The 22,032-nt window shown below is 43.5% G+C and overlaps 1 protein-coding gene across 7 annotated transcripts in view; it reads right to left on the reverse strand.

Moving 5' to 3' along the window:
• Window positions 1-22,032, reverse strand: part of Ak9 (adenylate kinase 9) — a 122,016-nt gene that overhangs the window by 47,287 nt on the left and 52,697 nt on the right. For 4 of the 7 annotated variants that reach the window (XR_005881830.1, XM_040758210.1, XM_040758207.1 and 1 more), the window contains exons 14-20: window positions 21,847-21,963; window positions 21,661-21,756; window positions 16,269-16,417; window positions 7,136-7,292; window positions 6,233-6,347; window positions 4,497-4,573; window positions 1,256-1,423 (exon numbers count right to left, since the gene is read on the reverse strand). Coding sequence is in view for 6 of the 7 variants with exons in the window: in XM_040758210.1 (XP_040614144.1) it covers window positions 1,256-1,423; window positions 4,497-4,573; window positions 6,233-6,347; window positions 7,136-7,292; window positions 16,269-16,417; window positions 21,661-21,756; window positions 21,847-21,963 (879 nt within the window). In the remaining variant the exon portion in view is untranslated. Of the gene's footprint in view, window positions 1-1,255; window positions 1,424-4,395; window positions 4,574-6,232; window positions 6,348-7,135; window positions 7,293-16,268; window positions 16,418-21,660; window positions 21,757-21,846; window positions 21,964-22,032 lie in introns of all 7 variants that reach the window. The other 3 variants (XM_040758212.1, XM_040758211.1, XM_040758208.1) reach the window with 2 other exon arrangements.

A 22,032-nucleotide genomic window follows, 5' to 3' on the forward strand; every position in this document is an offset into this window, starting at 1 on the left:
TGTCCTCTGACCTCCACAAGCCAGAGCATGCATGCACACACATGTACACACACACACACACACACACACAAACACCCACACACACTAAATAAAAGCAAGTGTGGGTATTCAAAGAAACAAATTCCAAGAACTTCCACATGACCTTGATTCATGCCACTGTCCTGTTAATCAGTAATGCTAAAGATGAGAATTATATTAAAGATTAAAGATTTGATTATTACACATTGTTCAATAAACTAAAGTATCATAGTGTGCAATTAAAACATGCTTGTTTTGAGGAAAGGTAGCTCTACGTAGCCCCGGCTGTTCTGAAACTCAGTATGTAGACCAGGCTGGTCTGGAACCTATAGAGATGCTCCTGCCTCTGCCTCTCCAGTTCTGAGATTAAAGGTGTGCACCACCACACCTGGCTAAGACATTTTTTATAAAGAAGTGAAATAAAAAGCCGTGTTTGTTCAATGCTAAGAAACCACCTGAGCTTGACTGAGTGCAGAATAAGAACTTCCTAACTCTGGTGACTCATCTGCATGAGCATGAGATGCTTTCTTGTTTGCATGCCAAATGGTATTGCATGACATAAAGAGAAATTCTTGCTTTTGGGGTAAAATGTCCTGCAGATCACATGGCAGTCCCAGGACTGAGGACTCTCTAGGGTCTCATCTTTATGTTCTTAATACTGGCTTCCATATTACACACACACTAACACACAGTCACATACACACTCACACACACTTGCACACACATTCACACACCCACACATACTTGCTCACATGCACACACACTAACACACATGTGCACACATGCACACACACCCACTCATACACATTCACACACCCACTCATGTACCTACACACTCACATACATTCACATACAAACTTGCATACATGTACACACTCACACACATTCGCACATACTGGCTCACACTCACCCCCCACATACTTTCTCACACACACTCCACATATTTGCTCACACACACATTCACACCCCACACACACTCAACACCCATTCACATACCCACACATACTCACACACACTCACATACATTCGCATACACACTTGCATGCATGTACACATTCACACATATGCACACATCCACACATACTGGCTCACACTCATCCCCACACATTTTCTCACACACACACCCCACACATTCTGTCACACGCACATTCACACCCCCACACACATTCACACACATTCACCCACCCACACATTCTTTCTCACTCCCCATCCCCCACGACTGTCCGTCAAGTCTAACCTGCTTCTGGTTCGTGCTCTGCTTCTGGGACCTCAGATGCTTCAGACCCCTCAGGTAACAAGGACCCTCTGGAGTACTCAGGTATCTCAGATGCCTCAGACTCTTCATGGCCTTCAAAATCCTCAACATCAACCTCCTCCTCAGCCTCATTATCAGGCACTTCAGCATCTACAAAGAGTTACAAGGAACACATTATCATTCAGTTAGAGCCAACAAATGATTGTTGGGTAGTATTAAGACACCAGAGTGGTGCTCGCCCTGTGTTTGGTTTAATGGTGGAAATAGATGAATTATCGCTGTATTATATCTCTTAATATGGAATAGTGAGGAATGGCTGATGCTCTATCAGGGTGCTATTGGAGTACCAGAGGAAGGGTTCATTTAAAAGGAGAAATGTTTACAGTCATCCCAAATACTCTGACAGTAAGAGACTAGAAAAAGCTCAACATTCATTTTGTAAGGAAATGGTTAGATCCATACCATCTATGGAAGAAGTCTCTGGCTGTGTGTGGCTGCTGAGCACTTGAGGTTAGTCTAAACTGAGATATATGTAAGTACAAAATAGATTATGACTTTCAAGGATTTAGTATAAAAACTTAACATAAGACGTGTATCTATAGAAAATTAAAAGTTACTTATGTGTCTTACATTAAGTTTCTATGGGGCAGCACCAGAGTAGACTCCCTATATAGATATATTGTTAGAATATTTGTAATAATAGATTTACTATAACTCATTGTAATAATAATAATATAGCATCTTAACTTATGTTTTAATTGTAAATTTAGAAGTGTATGATTCCAAATGTTGTGTGTTTATTGATGGCCATGGTAAGTGGAAGTTCTTCAGAAGGGAGATGGCAGAGCTGTCAGAGAGCTCATCCCCCCAACCTCTCTCACATAGTTATGGGACTGACACATTATGTGTGTGAAGACGGAAACACGGTGCTTTCTTTGTGAAGACGGAAACACGGTGCTTCCTGTGTGAAGACGGAAACACGGTGCTTCCTGTGTGAGGACGGAAACACGGTGCTTCCTGTGTGAAGACGCAAACACGGTGCTTTCAGTGAAAGGCTGATATGGCAGTCAGCAAGCTTGTTTCTCGGAGTTCTCCTGGGCATTTCTTTTCCCTGCATTCTTCTAAGAGTCACGTTCTGATGGTGATTCTCTGGCACCTGGATCCGATCTAAATCAAGGTTTGAAACAGGACTGCAGCACACGAGGCTTCCAAGAACACAACTTGGAAATATGGTCAGGGTCTTTGTGTTAGGTTTAAGATTTTATGGAAATACACACAAATGTGTTTTGGACTTCTGGTACTTGTGATGAAGAGATGTCCTCTATGGGAACTTGAGTTTTCTTTCAACAACGTATCACTTATTAAAAATGATCCTATGCCTCCAATTTATGTATACTTTTTATGTTTATTTATCTATATTAGGTACATTATAAAGGAAACAAATAGAAGATCCCAGTGGGGCAGCTATGCTCTATATAGGTCAGGAATGGGTTAAAAGGCATTTTAAGATATTTGAACTATTTGTAATTTGACTATTGATCATGTGTTGCTACCTACTGATTCATAATAAATCACTCCAAACCATCACTTTCTGTGAGAAAGGAATTTAGCAGTAGCTCAGCTGAGTGGTCTGCCCTTAGTGTCTCCTGAGTTGTAGAAGATGCTGACCAGGGCTGCAGTATCTGAGCACTTAATTGAGGCTAAAGGACTCATTTCCAGGGTGGATCATTTACAACCAGAACCAAGGAGCTCAGCTGTGCCCACTGAACCCATTCAAAGTCCCAACACACTGAATGCCATGCAGTAAAATGGTAGTTGTTGAACAGAACTAAGTTTTGAAATGACTGGAGGTTGGAGCAATGGATACTCTTTTTATCCCATGGCCTCTTTGGCAGTCCCATGAAGCCTATGGACCTCTTTTTAGAATAAAACTGTCAACTTCATAAGATAAAATATACAAGAAACCAGCTATATTTTAAAAAAAGGTGTTAAAACATAAAACTATTTTGGGGCTATAGAAAATGTGCTAAAGAAGTAACACCCAGCTTCATTACTACTACAATTACAACACCAGGAATCACAGATAAAAACTATGGTATAATACATAAAGTCAAGGAACCTAGCACCACTGTGGTTTGTTTTGTGTTAGTAGCCAAAGGAGACACTGGGGCTCAGTTAAAGGTTATTAAAAATAGAATTGAAGTTCAAAGACCTCGAATTTAATCTATAGACCCCAGTTTGAGACCCTCAATCTTAAAAGAGAAAGCGATGGCTTAAGTATGAAGACAGTAGGTATGACTATAGTTTGGCTATGTCTTTGGCTTTTATAGGATTCTTCCAATAGAAGCAATTCCAGCAGCTTTGTGTACTCCATGATAGCTGCACATTCTGAGGCACATCCTTCTTCAAGGGTGCACTGCGGGTCTCATGTTAGGGGCACCCTTTTTTTATTACGAATCTTTATCATGGGAACCCATTATCCCAGTGAGAATATAATTTATTATGGAAATTGGAACTTGTTTGTTGTGGGATATTATCTGAAGATGTGTTACATTTATTTATGCTATGGAACATTTGTTCAATGATTCAAAGATATGTTGCATTATTTCATGCTATATTTGTTTAACTCTGTGAAGCTGTGTTACTTTGCCTGTCTACAACACCTGACTGGTCTAATAAGGAGCTGAACGGCCAATAGTTAGGCAGGATAAGGGATGGGCAGGGCTGGCAGGCAGAGAATAAATTGAAGGATAAAAAGAAAGAAAAGAGATCAAGGTGTGAGAAAAAATGGGTGGGGGCTAGCCACACAGCCAGCCACAGAGTAAGAAGAAAAGATATACAGAAAAAGAGAAAGGTAAAGGGCCAGAGGCAAAAGATAGACGGGATGATTTAAGAAAAGCTGACAAGAAACAAGCCAAGCTAAGACCAGGCATTCATAAGAATAAGCCTCCGTGTGTGTGTGTGCTCGCGCGCGTGCGTGTGTGTGTGTGCGTGTGTGCGCGCGCGTGCGCGTGCGTGCGTGCGTGCGTATTTGGGAGCTGGGTGGCAGGCCCCCCAAGAGTAAAACAACCAGAGCCACACATTGTGGAAGGAAGGGGCTCTTTCAGGACACAGGCATACACCTGGACACTGGGCAAACTAGGGGATGTACTGATTGATAATCCACTTGGAAGCCACAGGGATGATACAGGACGGAACGACATGTTCTTAGTGCCACGCCTGCCTTTTGCTTTCTTAGCCACAGCTTCTGCCATCCTCCGCTTTTCCTCTTCTAGTCTCACTTCTTCTTCTTTGGCTTTGCTGAAAGGAAAAGGTCCAAATTCAATTTCAAAAAGATCTGACCGCCCCTTATTATAAGGTTAAATCCTCGCAGTGGCAAGCAGCGAACACTTCATTGTTAACCGTCCAATGTGCTTCTTATTCACTCTGTACACTTTCGTCCCACTCAGGTTGAAGCCAGTCAGTTCGGCAAGAAGGTCATGGAATGTTATATTTTAAACTATGGCGATCAGTCAGGAAAGATGTAAAAGTGAGTGTGAGATTCCCTGAGGTAAGTTGAGAGGAGGGAGGGGGGAATCTGTGTTATATTTTAAATGATGGCAATCAGTCAGGAAATGTGTAAAAGTGAGTGAGAGATTCCCTCAGACTTAGTAAGTGATATTCACAGTACAATGTGAAAAGATGTAGAGTAAAACCATAGGTATGATGTAATTTTATCTCTGTATCAGTTATACAAGAACTACAAGACTAGAAATTAATCAAATTATAGACAGTGATCATTTCTAGGTGGTAGCACTATTAGAGTTCAATTTATAACATTTGCATTAGTTTTTTCTCCATTGAATAGAGAACATAATGTTTCTTTTTAGTCAAAATTGGAGCCTGGAGAGATGGCTCGGGGGTTAAGAATACTTGCTCCTCTTACAGAGGTCCTGGGTTTTATTCCAAGCATCAACATTCAGCTTACAACCACCTGTAATTCCAGCTTCAGGGAGGGTCTAAAGCCCTCTTATAAGCTCCAAGGATGTCTGCATTCACACGTACGCATACCACCCCACATGTATACATAATTTAAGAACAAGTTTTTACAGACTAATGATGATTTCTTTTTTGCACCCAGGTTTGTACTAGGCAGACTCTGTACCACTGAGCTACACCTTCCATCACAAGAAATTGAGAAAGTCTGTGAGTACAGAAGCTTTGGTACATAGTGGGAGTCTGTAGTCCATTAAGGTTGCAGTACTTAATCTCCTAACAATCATGAAAATATATAAATGGAAAATTACCAAAATGTGGGGAGAAGGGCCTTGTTTATTAAAAATTAAAGAGATACGTATCTTCACTAGAAATCCTATGCTTAGGAACTTAGGAATACCCATACCTCTGCACAAAGAAACATACAAAATACCAATGCCACATATTCACCAATAGGAAACCAAGCACAGCAGGCTCTGTGTTCGCAGCAGCTCCTGGAGCCACTGCCCTTCAAAGACCCATGTGGTGTGACTTTGCATCCATTTGTCCTTCTTTGATGCTAGTGACATCAGTTCTCTTTGGAAGACACTACCACCATATTTCTGGTTAAGAGTGTCTTGCTGGCCCAGTGGTGGTGCCCTCACCTTTAATCCCAGCACTTGGGAGGCAGAGGCAGTTCACGGCCAGCCTGGTCTACAAAGCGAGTTCTAGGACAGTCAGGGTAAAACAACTGGGGGTTGGAGAGATGACTCAGTGGGTAAGAGTGCTTGCAGCTCTTGCAGAGGACCTAAGTTTGGTTCCCAGCACCCATGTTGGGTGGCTCATAGCTACCTTAACTTCAGCGCCAGAGGATCCAGTGTCCTCTTCTGGCCCCAGTGGGCACCCACACACACAACTGATACACACACATACACGTGGATAAAAATAAATCTGAACACACGGGCATGGTCAGTGCATAGCCCATTAAGTCCCCACAAACCTTACCGTATTTCCGCCTCTTCCTTTTTTTTGGTTTGAAGTTCATCTAGCAATCTTTCTAAAATCTTAGTATCGATTTCAGTCTTTTTCTCTAAATACATCTTATTTAAAAAACATTTTCCTGAAATATAGATGAAGAGAAAAGGTTTATTTTGAAATTGCATAGATGTGGTCTGTTTTGGAAATGAACTACAAACGACCTCTGACTATGCACACACACATTTCCTTTTAAGTGCTTATCCAAGCAGAGCCCCACATCTTTAACATTTTAGTAGAATGTCTTAAGTCTTTTTTGAAAGACCTATGTTACTATGTAATAAATAATGAAAAACATCCATTTCCCCCTGGAAAGTCTCATTTCAAATATTTTAAAGCATTTATATTTGCATTTATTTGTGTGTGCATGTGTGTGTGTGTGTGTGCAACACACTCAAGTGCATGGTTGGCAGTCAGAGGACGACTTGTGGAGAGTTGGTTCTCTTCTACCGTATGGGTCACAAGCATTGAACTCAGGTTGTCAGGGTGGACTGCACAAACCTTTACCCCAACATCTCTCAAATATATTTTCATAAAATGTCAAGTGTCAGCTGTTTAAATTTAGCATCAGGATTGTATACAGTGTTGATTTATTAGTTACAGCTACTGACTGAGAGGGGATGCTGGGTTCTCAGCTCCAAAGAACAACTGCTAGGACTGCTAGAAGGTTCAGTGTCACAGCACGTTACCCTAGGTCACCTTCTCAGTCAGTACAAGCCTTACCCAGGCATCATTAGATCCCACAGGCATAGCTGGGGTGGTAGAAGGAGTGGTATTTGTATCTCACGAGAGTTCTTCATTCTCTATTTTAACTAAAATAAATGTCAGCAACAAACAATCTGTTTTAAATTTAAATAATAAATATTTACCAACCATTGTTTTCTCCATCTGTTAAAGAGATAACCAAATCAGGCACAACTCCTTTTTCAATGAAGGCCATCCACAGATCTCTTATAAGAGGGCAATTGTCCACAATCCATCCTCCTTGTTTTGGGGCACCAGGAAACCTGTTCTTGTTATCTTCTGTTATCTGTGATGACACACATTGATAGCACCATCATGAGTTAACAAGTCACAGATTTATGATATTTTTGTTGTAGAATTCCAGCAAGCATCTACTAGGTCCTGACTCTGAGAAGGAAGTAAGAGTGACTTAATTTTAAGACAGGTTTAATTTTGAAATAGTCAAGTCTTACTAGTTTAAGAACAGGAAACAAAGCCTTTATTACATAACAGTGCACTCTCGCTATCTATTAATCTGTAGCACTGAATGCATCTAGTTAGTATTTATGTCACTTATAATTGTATTATAACAGTGATGAACTTCCTTATGCATTAGGTTATTTTAATAACATTGTGATGAACAACCTTACACAGAAGCAGTTATCCAGGGATTATATATTTGCTTCAGTGATATTTCCAGAGGATGCTACATTGCTTCCCAAATATATCTGCTCCAATTTTACACTTTTTGGCTATCTTAGTTAGGGTTTTCTTTACTGCAATAAAACACCATGACAAAAAAGCAAGTTGGGGAGGAAAGGGTTTATTGGGCTTACACTTCCACATCCTGTTCACCATTGATGGAAGTCAGGACAGGAACTCAAACAGGGTAGGAATCTGGAGGCAGGAGCAGAGACCATCGAAGGGTACTGCTTGCTGGTTTGCTCAGCCTGCTTTCTTATAGGACCTAGGACCACCAGTCCAGGGATGGCATCACTCAGAATGGGCTGGACCCTCCTCCATCAATCACTTGGGAGGCAGAGGCAGGCAGATCTCTGTGATTTAGAGGCCAGCCTGGTCTATAGAGCTAGATTCAGGACAGCGTGGGCTGTTACACAGAGAAACTCTGTCTAGTAAAACAAACAAACAAACAAACAACAACCCAATAAAAAATGGACAAATAGCTTCCCTAAGGAATATACTCTTGCAAGCATGGTGGCATATGCCTTTAATCCTAGCACTCCGGAGGCAGAGACAGAAGGATCTCTGAGATGAAGCCTGCCTGGACTACGTAGTATGTTCCAGGACAGCCAGGGATACACAGAGACCCTGTCTCAAACAACAAGAGTACATTCTTTACAGTATCACAGATCTCTAGCTGCTTATGAAAATGGTTTTCCCACCTGACAACATGAGTGGACATGATAGCAGCCCTCTGATTCCACGCTGTGGCTTACTCTGCAGATACTGAGCCCTGACACTGTGCACACATCGCTGTCTCCTAAATGTGGGATTCACACTCCATGGAGTGTGGGAACAAGAGACCTTGGCCAGAGGCCCACTTCCCCATCAGCCTGGGAGCAGGCAACCGTAACTGTTGTCTGCGACCACAGAGAAAAACATGTTTACTAAAAACAATCCGGTGTCCACATGTTTACTGGAGCAATAAGTTCCTGATGTTTTCGGAAGGGCTCGCCCACAGGAACACCGTGACCCTGACCTTTCTGATGACTAACCGCCTCTTCCTGACCCCCACCCCCACATCTGGTGTCAGGGTATATAACCAGCTGGGGTAAGAATAAAGTGAGCCTTCTTTCACCACCGACTGGTCTGTCTCTGTGTCATCAATCCCGACACGCTCCACAGATTCTTGGTCCCAGGCTGCACGGGCGCAGCAATTGAAGGTCCCACCGAGATCTGAAAGCAAGGTAAGTGGATGGGGTTGTCCCTTTTGTGGGCCAGGGATGGATTGGGGAAAACAAGAAAAGAAACGATGGGGAATAGGCCCAGGAAGCTTGAATTACAGTATCAAGTAAAAAAGTTACTTGAAGAACGGGGGACTACAGTCAAGGCTAAAACGCTGGAAGGCTTTCTAAAATTGATCAAATGAACAAGTACATAGTTCATTACTGGGGGAGGCTTAAATGTCCCAGATTGGGAGGAGGTTCTCAGTGATCTGAAGAAAGTTTTACAAAAAGAGGGACCTGAGTCCTTGCCCTATCCACATTCTCCTTATGGAGATTAGTGAGGGAGCACTTTTGACAGATAAAGTTTGCCTCCGCCAGGTAGTCCAGGCCACAAAAGAGGTTTTTTCAGAGTTACAAGAGACTGAGACTCAAGCCTCCCTGAGTTCAGAGGCAGGGAGTGAGGATGAATCATCTGAAGAGACCCTGTCCGAAGCTAGAGGCACCATTGTTAGTGAGGATGAGGACGAGTCACTTAGCAACAAGGCAAACAGGTAGAGATCTCAGGGCATGACCCAAAAAGAAGGACTCTGGTCAGAATCGGTTATATCCTTCTCTGTCAGACCTAGAAAAATGAAAGTAGCTCGGACTCTGACTCGTCAGAGTCTGAGGAGGAATGGTTACTTGCTGAGATTGTGGCCCTTAAAAAAGCACTAAAAAAGACTTGAATTAAGAAAATAGGGAGAGCCGGGTGGTGGTGGCACACGCCTTTAACCCCAGCACTCGGGAGGCAGAGGCAGGCGCATCTCTGTGAGTTCGAGGCCAGGCTGGACCGACAGCCTCCAAAACAATACAGAGAAACCCTGTCTCGTAAAACCAAAAAAAAAAAAAAAAAAAAAAAAAAAAAAGAAAAGAAAATAGGGAGAGAGGCTGTCCTCCATAATCTGTAAAAAGGGACTCCTCCTCCTATGATATGACCCAATCCTTCTTGGATCTTGAGGGAAGACCCAGAGGAGGGGGTCCATTGCTGCCAGGTGATGGCCCTGGTAATGGAAGTTCCAGACCCAAACAATCCTGAGCAGGCCATTCAGTGCCATAACCCTTTACGTTTCAAAGACATAAAACAAATTAAAGAGGCAACCCTAAATTATGGAGCACAGGATCCCTTTACACTTTCCTTAATGGAATCTTTTGTGCCTCTTAACTTGACACCTAATAATTGGCAGCAGCTTTGCCGAGCAACTCTCTCTGGGGGAGATTATTTGATTTGTAGAGGTGAGTTTCAAGAAAGATGCAACCAGACAGCCCAAAGAAATGCACAGGCCAGACAGCCCCAGAGAAATGTGGAGATACTTACTGGGAGTAGTCAATACGCCACCATTCAACAACAAATGCAATATGACATCGCAGTCTACGCCCAAGTGGCAGCGGCGGCCCAAAGTGCTTGGAAAGCATTGCCTTCCAAGGAAGGAGGGGATCACCTGTCCAAAGTCCTTCAAGGACCCTCTGAATATTTCCAAGACTTTGTAGACCGCCTCAGTCAGGTAGCAGAAAGAATATTTGGGGGCATTGGGCCTGTGATGCCAGTCATCAAGCAGATGGCTTTCGAAAATGCAAATAAGTACTTTAAGGAAGCCCTTTGTCCTTATTGCAACAAAAGTCTAAATGACTACATCCGGATCTGTAGGGACATTGATGGTAACTTCATCCAGCACCCAGTGTTCGCTGCTGCTATTCGACCCCAAGCGGGGAAAGAAATACCTAATCAGGGAGGGAGAAAAGCATGTTTTGGCCCCCATACCCATCACATGGCTATCGGATGATCCAGTATGGGTGGAACAGTGGCCCTTACCAGCAGAGAAACTTTGGGCAGCTCACCAGCTAGTTCAAGAACAATTAGAGGCAGGTCATGTGGTCCCTTCCACGTCTCCCTGGAATACCCCCATATTATCCCAATAGCCCCTTGATGTCTTTTTTTAAACAACACCCTGTGATCTTTCCCAAGATTTTAAAGGAGAACCCTCTAGTTGGAGCTCGCTCAGTCTTTACAGACGGCTCCTCCAAGGGTTTCACAGTGGTGGTTTCTTCTCAGGTGCAGAAGAGGGTACCCATAGGGTGGATGTCAGCACAAGCTGCCCGAGTTGTTTGCCTGCTTGATGGCTTTCCAAATGTTTGAGGGAGAGCCCTTTAATTTATATACTGATAGTGTTTTTGTTGCCAACATTGTTAGACCTTTAGAAACTTCTCCATATGTTCTTCTAACCTCTCAGGTTCATTCTTTATTAGTTCAGCTCCAACATCTTACTTGGCAGTGCATCTACCCTGCTTATGTGGAGTATTTTCGTGCACATACTAACCTTCCAGGACCTCTTGCCCAGGGCAATTAATTTGCTGACTCCTTGATCCACCCTAAAGGTCTTATTAACTCATGAGCAGCTTGCCCGTCAGCTACATGAGCGGTATCATCTAAATGCCCACTCTATTAAATTTCACACTGGGTGCCCCCATCCATGGCTACACAGATTACCTGTCAGTGCCCTGATTGTGCCCTTTATTATAATTCTCCCAATGAGGGGGTAAATTCCCGGGGCCTCAGGGCTAACCCTCTTTGGCAAATGGATGTCACTCACCTGATGCAGGTAGGGAAATTAAAATGCATGCCATGTCTCGGTGGATAATATTTCTCAGTGGATACAAATTCTAAACTGATTTTTGCCTCTTTCCACTCAGGAGAAAAGATTAAAGATGTTATTTCTCATTGCCTGCAGGTCTTTGCCTACATGGGCGTTCCCGATGCCCTAAAAACGGACAATGGCCCTGCCTATGCCAGCAATTGCTTTGCTGCCTTTTGCAGGGAACATCACATTGTCCATTCTTTTGGTATTCCTCACAAACGGGACAGGCCATTGTGGAGCACACTCATGCCACTCTCAAACAGTATTTAAGAAAATAAAAAAGGGGGAGTATGTTACCTCCCCCAATATTCAGTTATCCACCATACTTTACATTTTAAATTTTTTGACCATAGACAGTAATAATTTGTCTGCTATGGAGAGACATTGAAACAAACCCTCCCAGTCTTTGGGATGGGTCAGATAGAAGGACTTGATTACAGGAAAATGGCAGCCACTCACTCCCCTATTAGCTAGGGTTCAAGGGGCTGTTTGTGTTTTTCCTCAAGGAAGTGAGAAGCCCATTTGGGTCCCCGAATGGTGCATCAGGCATGTGGACCCCAATACTGGGAATGCTTGCCATGATCAAGGTGGTCCAACCATGGCGGAACACTCAGGTAAGGGAAGTATGGGTGCTGGTGAGGAACCCCCTTTTTTGATGCCAGTTAGTCATTCCACTCCCTGTTCCCCACCTTTTATAGCACCAATCATACATTGGGAGTGGCTGCTGCCAATGAGAGACTATAAAGTCAGAAATTAAACAATCTGAGTTTCCCCCCTAAAGGGGGATCTCTGTTTTATCAAAATATTTAATATCTCCATGCTACCTAATTTCACCTATAAGGGTTCTTGTTTAGTGTTGAGTAATTCCTCCTTGCCAGATTTTCCCCTTAACACCACCAACAGTCGGATGTTGGACCTGAGGGGTATCCTGTATCCTATTAATCAAAAGAGATCTAATTTGATAAACCCACCAAAACCTGCACTTACTGGCTGGAGGACCAGGAGGTATTTTTCTCTTTATTTCCCCCTGCCCTGGGGGGATTGTCTCACAGCTGAACCGTGGAGATTAAAGGGAGATGGCTCTCTTTGATGGTATGGGCATAGGCCGCCTTTCAAAAATTCCTCTGATAACGGGGATGAATTTCATTTCAGGAACCCCACTCTAGTGGGGATCGTGCCCACCTTTTCTGGAATGTACATCTGTGGGCCTGAGCCTGCTCAGATGCCCACTCTTCAGTTCTGCAACAGAGGTTGGCCTTTAATGCTACGGTCTCCTGGGATGAGTCCTCTGTCTTCGAAACCTCACTCAAGGCTGAGACGGGGGCAGGAAAATTTTCTCTATTGTTAGCACGGCCTGCTTGCTCCCTCCTTTCTTTTTTGTTTCTTGGAATGGGATGGAGGAAGGGGAGGAGTCTCTCAATTGATTTCCCAGCTCCTGTGTTCTGAGTAATTGCTGGCCATCTGGAGATTCTCATGCCCTGATTGTCCAGGTTCCCTCCCTGGCTCCCATGGTGATGGGAGATCAACACTCAGGAGAGGAGATCATGCTGTATCGCCCTAAAAGAGACTTTGGCATCATGGCTGCAGCTGCCATGGCCAGAATTGCTGTTGCCCAATCTTTCGCCAAAGCAGAGACCGTTAACAGCCTTGCTAGTAGAGTTACCAAAGCGCTGTCCACCCAGAATGGCCTCAATTCGCATATTCAGCTGGGGCTGCTGACATTAAATCAGCAAACTGCATCACTACAGGAACAAATTGATGCTCTGTGGATAGTGCAACAAGCCTCTTGTTCACATTTTTATCATGCTACATGTGTAACTTCAATGAGTGTATCTAATGTATCTGTGCAAGTGCACCTTCTAAATGCTTTCCTGAGTGGATCTTGGAATGATATCTTTGTAAACTTTATCACTGTTTTGACCCATCAAATTGTAACTGTAAATCATACGCAGGTTACCCTTGTAACAGAGGAAGGCTGGTAGAATGCTATGGCCCAGATCGGGGGATGGGTAGAGCGATGGGGAGGCGCTATGTCAATGGGGATCCTGGGAGTGGTGGCAGTAGCGGTAGGCATTCTGGCCGTATGCTGAGTTCAAACGTGCCTTGTTCATAGGACACAGATCTATCACCAAGTATTTCTCTGCTTAACCCATGGCAATCCCGGTAACCATGAAGTCTGGTTACAGATGATTCAAGGATGAGGTTCCCTAATGACGGGCAACCTGTGGGGAAGAGACCTCTCACCTAAGACAGGGGTCGCCAGGTCCCCCAAGGACAGACAGACAAGGGAGGGTGACGCTACTTGATCTAAGACAGGGGTGCCTCATTAGAAAACAAAAAGGGGGAATTGTGGGAACAAGAGACCTTGGCCAGAGGCCCACTTCCCCATCAGCCTGGGAGCAGGCAGCTGTAACTGGTGTCTGCAACCACAGAGAAAAATATGTTTACTAAAAACAATCCGGTGTCCATAACCACAAAGAAAATCATGTTTACAGGAGCAATAAGTTCCTGATGTTTTCGGAAGGGCTTGCTTGACCCTGACCTTTCCGATGACTAACTGCCTCTTCCTGACCCCCCCACCCCCACCTCTGGTGTCAGGATATATAACCAGCTAGGATAAGAATAAAGCGAGCCTTCTTTCACCACCAACTGGTCTCTGTGTCATCAGTCCCGACACCCTCTGCAGATTCTTGGTCCCAGGCTGCATGGGCATGGCAAAGGAGATTTGTATTCTCCACAACAAAGTAAAGAGAACATTTTCACCACAGGTAATCGCTAGGCTTATAGACACCTCTCTTCACTCTGCATCTCTGGGTGTTTTGTCTCACCGATGAGGCAAAGATGGATTCCTGTGCTTTGTAGATACCTATTTGCCACACAATGACTCAGTGAGTGGCTTCCAGGCCATTTCAGTGTAGAAGACCCTTAAAGGCAAGGCCATGTTTATCTATTTTCCTGTCCCTACTGTCTAATATAGTACACAGAAACAGCAGGCACTTCTGAAGGAAAAACTGTTGCTCAAACAACCTAAAGATTGGTTAAAAGGATGTTTAACATTAGGTGGAGTTCGGAAGTCCTACAGAGGAGGGGAAGGAAAGATTGTAGGATCCAGAGGGGCCAAGCACACTGTGGAAAGGCCCACACAGTCAACTAACCTGGACTCAGGGGGGTTCACAGAAACTGAACTGACAACCAGGAAGCCTGTGTGGGACTGACCTATGTGTCACAATTGTGTAGCTTGGTCCTCTTATGGGACTCCTAAAAGTGGGAACAGGGGATGTCTCTTACTCTTTTACTGGCTTTTGGGACCCTACTTCTCATTCAGGGTTGCCTTGCCCAGCCTTAATCCATGGGGATGTGCTTAGTCTTACTACAGCTTCATGTGCCATGTTCTATTGATACTCATAAGAGACTTGCTTTTTCCTGGATGGAGACGGAACTGGGAGGGAATTGAGGTGTGTGTAGGGGGTAATAGAGAAGGGATACTGGCAGGGGAGGATGAGCGGCAGTCTGTAGCCTGGATATAAAATAAATAGATGAGAAAAAGGTGTATTTGAGCTCAGAAGTACTGAGGGGCTCAAAGGGGTCTGGTACACCCAGAGCTCAAGGGACTTCCCAGTGAGTTAGAGTGATGTTCTCCTGTGATAGACAAGCTTTTTATTCTCACACATTATTATTTTTTTTGTGAGACTGGGTCTATGCTTAACCCCAGCTGACCTGCCTATGTACATTAGGCTGGCCTTCAATTATTCATAATATTCCTGCCTCAGCCTTCTGAATGCTGGGATTAAAGATTGAGTTCCCGTGCCCAGAGTTTTTCAGATAATAATTTAAAATTAAATCATGGGGAAATATGAAAGCTCACAGAGAGTTCAAAACTACCTTGTTTATTTATCCTGCATGCTTTCTCTGAATGTTTATCTAAGATTATTGCATAGACTCTACCTCTATGATACCTTGTCCTTTATAAACAATAGAAAGGTTCTGGTTTGTCATTGATACAGGCAAGCATGCCATTGTGACTAGTTTTCTTCTTTGGGCTGAAAAATTACATGTGTTCCTACCCTCCCTTGTCAACACATACTAGAGTAGATGAATGGAATTTGGTAGCTACATAGCAAAACTGAACTCAGTCTCTGACAATTTAGCTCAAATCTAAATGTGGCCAGTGGCTTCAGAGACTCCATCTCTCTACTCCCTGGACTGAATCAAAGACAATAAGTTATATTAGCTTTCATGAATTAATTTAAGAACTATGAAATTACATCACTTGATTTTGTTGATAACTGATATAGTGCTATATCACCCTGAACTATGGGGCACTTCACATCGGAGCTGTTGGTAGTGGATAGTCTGGAATAAGGAGAATCCTTCTGTATTGAGGGGACAGCTGTGGGCAGGTTTCCCATGCTCCATTCAGTGGCCCACACTTTTACACATGTGGGCAGCACTAACTGCACTTAGCTATATTTTTTAAAGACATGAAGCCGGGAGAGGGTGTACTTTTGGGGCTACAGGGGGAAGTGGAGGGAGAAGTGAGGAATAGTTAAAATCATATTTCACTATATTCATATATAAAATTCTCAAAAATCAAGAAATATGAGAAATGACACAAACAAAAACAGTACATAAATTTGAAGACTATAGTAAAAGAAAACGTTAGAACAATTAGACATACCCTAGAACACGTTTGGAAAAACTTACCTCTTTGATGACTTCGTCTAGAAGCTCAGCATGTTTCTCATACGGCTGCTCAAAGTTCAACTCCTTGGCATGTCTCAGTGTGTCCTCTATCATGAGAAGTACCTCGGGGTGGTTTTCATTCACCTCTCCTATGGACTCTTCTGTGGAGACTAAAGTCAAATAAGTAAAGGAAAATTTCACTCCTGGGCTCATGGACAAAATTACTTGAGATAAGCCGTGCTGCTAATGTGTGCCCTAAAGTCTTCTTTGTGTTATGATAGCACCTGCCAGAAGAAGGAGGAGAAACCATTAACCACAGGATCACAACCTAGAAGGGTAGTGACACGAAGCCAGTGCATCAGCACGGAAGTCGTGTCAAGGAGGATCCTGTCAAGGATGCCATGGAGGGACCAGAGCGTCCAGCAGTGAAGTCAGTCATAGACATCAAGGGAAGAAATCATTCAAGATGAATACTTCCAGTTACCAAGAGTCCAGAGTGGTTGTGGGTACGGCAGGAGGCAGGCAAGCTGGAGTTTGTTGGAGGAAAAGTTGACACAGACTTGATTTTTGCTCCCATTCCTGGCAGGGCAGAGAGGGCTCCAGACGCTTCTACCATTTAACTGTGTGTGTTGACCTCTCCATTGAGGCAGGGGCTTGGCAGTTCTTCCTGGCTGGACTGCTTCTTACGTTTCCAGTCTTGCTTTGGAACTACAGCTTTAGGGCTTCAACTGTTGGGGCCTCTGTCCAGAGCCCAGTGGACCTCAGCTCAAAGGTCTTCAAGGGCAGGTGCCCTTAAAATGTCCTCAGGGAAGAGAGGGACACAGTTTTCTGTCAGAGCACTAGAATCAAGAGCTGTAGTCTCTTTCTGGAGCCCTGGTGGAAGGGGGCTAAAAGAGCCAGGTAGACTCACTGCAACGGAATTTGCTAGTAAAGCTGATGGGACAAAAGCCTTGTGTAGAGGCCACTCATGTGCCCAGATGGAAACACGTATTCCCAAGCTTTCCTAAGCTTCGAGTAAGTAAATGCAAATAGGTTTGAGTGAGGGTATTCATTTTTGAAAGTTTCCTGTATTTTTCTTTCTCCATTTTAACGTGGTATGCATGCATATTACAGATGCACGTTTGTGCATGCGCACACATGTGGGTGTGTGTGCGTGTGTGAATGGGTATGCACATGTATGTGGCAGCCAGAGGTGATGCTAGGAATCATCTTATTATTTTTTATTCATTGAGGCAGCGTATCTTAGCCAACCCACAGCTCATCGATATGGCTAGTCTCTCTAGCCAGCTTGCTCTGGGGAATTCCCTGTCTCTGTGTTCTGAGGCTGGAATTATATATATATATGGGGCTGCCATACTCATGAAGTATTTGCATGGGTTCTGAGGACCTGACTGGTCCTCATGCTTGTACATCAAGCACTTTAACCACTGAGACATTTCCCCAGACCCTCTGCCAGTTCTTTAGGAGAGTTATCTGAGTGAGAGTCAGATTTTCTTTCTTGCTTTTTGCCTTCTTTCTGCAATGGAGTGATAACTAGAGCTCAGAAATCTTTCTGTGTATTAGCCTGGTGGGCAGATACCAAGGAATGGCAGAGCAGAGAGACTACATGTCTTCCAAATGCTCTTATCACCAAAACAGTAAGTTGTGTTATTCTTTGTATGTTAGATATGTTGAGAATGCTCTGTGGGAATGTTCACTTAGAATACGAAAGGCCATGAGTTTGATTCCCAAGACCACACACACACAGAGAAAGAGAGAGGAGAGAGAGAGAGGAGAGAGAGAGAGAGAGAGAGAGAGAGAGAGAGAGAGAGAGAAAGAGAGAGAGAGAGAGAGAGAGAGAGGGAGGGAGAGAGAGGGGGGAGAGAGAGACACAGAGACACAGAGAAAGACAGAGACAAACAGAATGTGTGTGTCAACAATGGTTTAATGTTTAAGTCACACATTTCTCCTTCTAAATTCCAAAGGAGGAGAAAGGGGGGGGGGAGAGTGTCAATAGTGGTTTTAGTTTTAAAATCGCACATTTTCCTTCTAAATTCCAAAAGAGACACTGATTTCTTGTGAGGCCACAAGAAGTCATCAGCACCAAATCATCAGATACTAGTTTACCTTGGTCTGAACTCTAATGTTCCTTTTCTTCTTTTTTCTAACATTTGAGGATTTTACATCATACACCCCTATCGCATTCTCTTCCCAGTTCTTCCCTGTTCCTCCTCCTGCACATGTGACCTCCCCTAGCAAAAAAAAATCCAATTTGTGTTCTGTATAAACTCACTGGTGCATGGTCAAACTCTCAGAACTGAGTCTTCACCCTCCCCCCCCCCTCCCCGCTAGAAGCCTTTTCTCACACACTCTGGCTGGAAGCCATCTATTGTGGAGAGCTATACTTTGGTATCCTGTCACAGTTTTTAAGAGTTCTCTTTGGGCAGAGAGAGGAGGACATGAGGGAGCAGGAAGATTAAGTCAGGGGAAGAATAGAGGAGAGCAATAAACGAGATACCATTATAGGTTTAAAGAGAAATCTACCACTAGGGAAATGTCCAGAGATCTACAAGGTTGACCCCAACTAACAATCTAAGCAATTGTTGAGAGGCTACCTTAAATGCCCTTCTCTGATAACTACACAGACCATGAACATGGCCCTCTGATGCAGTTGGGATCATGGACATCAGAAAGACTTCAGGCTGCAGCATAGACCACTGGACATCTACCTAGCCTTTGGTGGCAACATGGGCCAACACAGACCCAGCCTCAGTAAGATGACAGACCCAGACATGGCCCTTGGTGGCATCACGAACTGGACATCACAATGGCTTTAGGTGGCTTTGCAGGCTCCCTTCAACAGCAATGCCCATGAGCACTCTTCAACATGGCTTCAGGCAGATGTGCAGGATAGGGACCTCTGCTTGACCTCCACTGGTAACACAGGTAAAGGGCATCCACTCCACTCAGACCCCAGCTACAGCAGGACCTGGACCCAGATATGGCCCTTAGCTACAGCCTGGACCCAGACACCAACAGGGTCTCGGTGGCAGCAGAGGCCACTTACATCAGTGGTTCCCTGTAGCAGCATGGCTCATGGCCATCAATACAACTTCAGTCCCCTGCACGGGCCACGAACACTGCGTGTCATTAGGTGATGACCTGGTCCTCCAATATCAACTCGGATCCCAGCCACATCAGGACCACTGACCCACACATGGCCCCCAGTCGCATCATGTGTCATGATGGTCCTTTGGGAGGTCCATCTGGAAAGTGGACAGTTCCTCATCTTGGGCCTCCATCATTGCCCAAAGCTAGGGTGATCCTGCGCTGGCCAGCTTGCTGGGGGTGGGAGGAAGTCTACCTCTGCTTACGCTGCACATCATCCCGTTGACCCCACTGGGCCCAGACAGGATCCATTGTTGACCACTGTTAACCTCAGCCTTCTCTCATGATTGTGAGAACACCGACTTTCCTTCTTGATGAAGGCCTCAGGACTTCCTTTTAGTTGTGGATGCCCTGCCCGTTTCTTTTCCATCTGTGGATAGAACATTGCTAAGAACTTGAGCTGAGTACTAAAGAATACATGCTAGATTCTGACAAAGAGTTTGGTACAGGCTCAGGGAAGCAGAACCCATGGTTAAGAGCCATAGCGTTCAAATAGCTAAACATATCTGTCAGCAGAAAAATAAATATAACAACCTGTAATAATGGAAGGATTTTAGTTTGACATATTGCCAATAAATCCAAATTTAAAAAAATAAAAAGCGCCTTTTCTGAGCAACAGTCTTGAGTTCCAGAGGCCCTGGCCTCTCAGATGGTTGTCAGCATGGGCACACCGCTGTAGGTAGATGCACTGATGCCTGCTTCTAGGTTGGACGGCTCGGTCCACAAAGGGGAGGGGCAGTCTGGGAGGTGGGCTGTGGACCATCGGAGACAGTCTCCCAGCAGCCACTTGGTTAGATATGCATATATGTCATGGACTGCTGTGAAGAGTGCACATGTGCACATGCATGCTTGTGTGTGTGTAAAGAGGTTACTGGTTTGAAATGAAGACAAGGACAGCAGGCTAGTTTGAGTCAGTAGAAGACAGCAAACAAAGCTACCGGCACACTGCACATCAAATGATTGATGTGCCTTAAAACTGAATACAAAAAGGATGGACAAGAACAACAAAAAAGTCAACCTAACAAAAAATCTTACAAAACCAAACACTAGAGCACAACTTTTAAATTCTTAAAGTAAAGACATAAATCAATAGAAAAACAATTAGTTGATTATAAAAGGTCCCTCCATTAATACTCCAATAGCAAGATAATTTAGAAGACAAACTGTTCAATTCTGGAAGAAAAAAAAAGACTGAAAAGTAAGGGACTGCCAAAGATGTTTTTGAAGAAACAATATACTTGATACAACAATTTAGAAAATTTGATGAAAAGCAAAAACCATGACCTGTATAAAAGGAAATAAAAGTGAACAAATCTTAATAAACTTCAGAAGTAAAAATTAATGCAACCCTGAAAGAAAAATAACGAGCAAGTGATGATATATATCTGTAGATTACTGGAGAATATATAATTTGGAATAACTTTTTTAAAATTTGGAATAAACAATTTTTCTCTTGCTTCATATTCACTTATTTAGTAGTTCTACTATTGTCATTATCCAGATAAAACTTATGCTAAAATGCATTGAAATATTTGTAGTAGCACAAAATGGCACAAAATGGCTTGGGACTGGAGAGGCGGTTCAATGGGTAAAAGTGCTTACTGGTCTTGCAGAGGACTTGGGTTTGGGTGCCAGTAGCCATATAGTGAATAACAACTGCCTGTAACTCCAGTTCCATGGATCCGATGCCCTCTTCTGACCCCTGTGGGTTCCTGCATGCATGTGGTTGGCAAATACACACATACATTCACAAAATAAAATGCATTAATATCTAACAGCTAAGCCACGATCTATTTATAAAAATTAAGCAGTTCTTTAAAACAAGGGTTAGGATAATTCCTAATAAAGTAACATAATTGTGTGGTACACTATTGTCCCAAAACAGAGGAATGGCTGACTCTGACTATTGTGTGATGATATAACTATAATTACGGGTTTATGACTGATATGCTGGTTCTAGTATATCAAAGTTAGTACAGAACTTTCAAGAAGGAATTAATAACCATTTGATAATGTTTGTATAACATTGATCTTTCTTGGGGTTTCGCATATATGCAATTCCTCATTTTCTCAGTCTCTTTTACATTTTAATAAATCTATCCTGTTCTGCAGCTGTTCGATTGAAATCTGCAGAAGTGAAGCCTGCCTTTTTTATTCCTTCTGATGTTTTCGACTTTTTGTGTATTGATTTTGCACTCCCACATGATGTTCAAATAGAAAACAAACTAAGATCCATAGACATTTTATTGGTAGTTCGTTTCCTTACCACCTTCACTGGTGTCCACATCAATGGTGTTCTCCGACCTAGTTTTGTCTTCGTCGGCAATCTCTAAGCTGCTAAATTTCTGGGTGCCTTGAGAGACTGTTGTGATAAAATAACACACTTTATTAGTTCATCTACACACAGTAGGATGGATTCCATCACTAACAATATCAGGTGGTGTGTTTATACCTTCGTCATCCCCCAAAGACTGTAAGTCATCAGTGCTTTTAAACAGTTTATAGTCCATGAAGTCTTCATACTCCTTTTTTGCATACTGCGTTTGCAATTCCCTTAAGGCCTTCTCCTCTGAAAGGAAAATGGCTGTGTTAAAGGGAAGCAGTTGGAGACAGGGAGGCAGGGAGAGTGGTTAAAAGG

Source organism: Mesocricetus auratus, unplaced genomic scaffold (assembly GCF_017639785.1).
Source record: "Mesocricetus auratus isolate SY011 unplaced genomic scaffold, BCM_Maur_2.0 Super-Scaffold_100018, whole genome shotgun sequence".
Classification (NCBI taxonomy): Eukaryota; Metazoa; Chordata; class Mammalia; order Rodentia; family Cricetidae; genus Mesocricetus; species Mesocricetus auratus.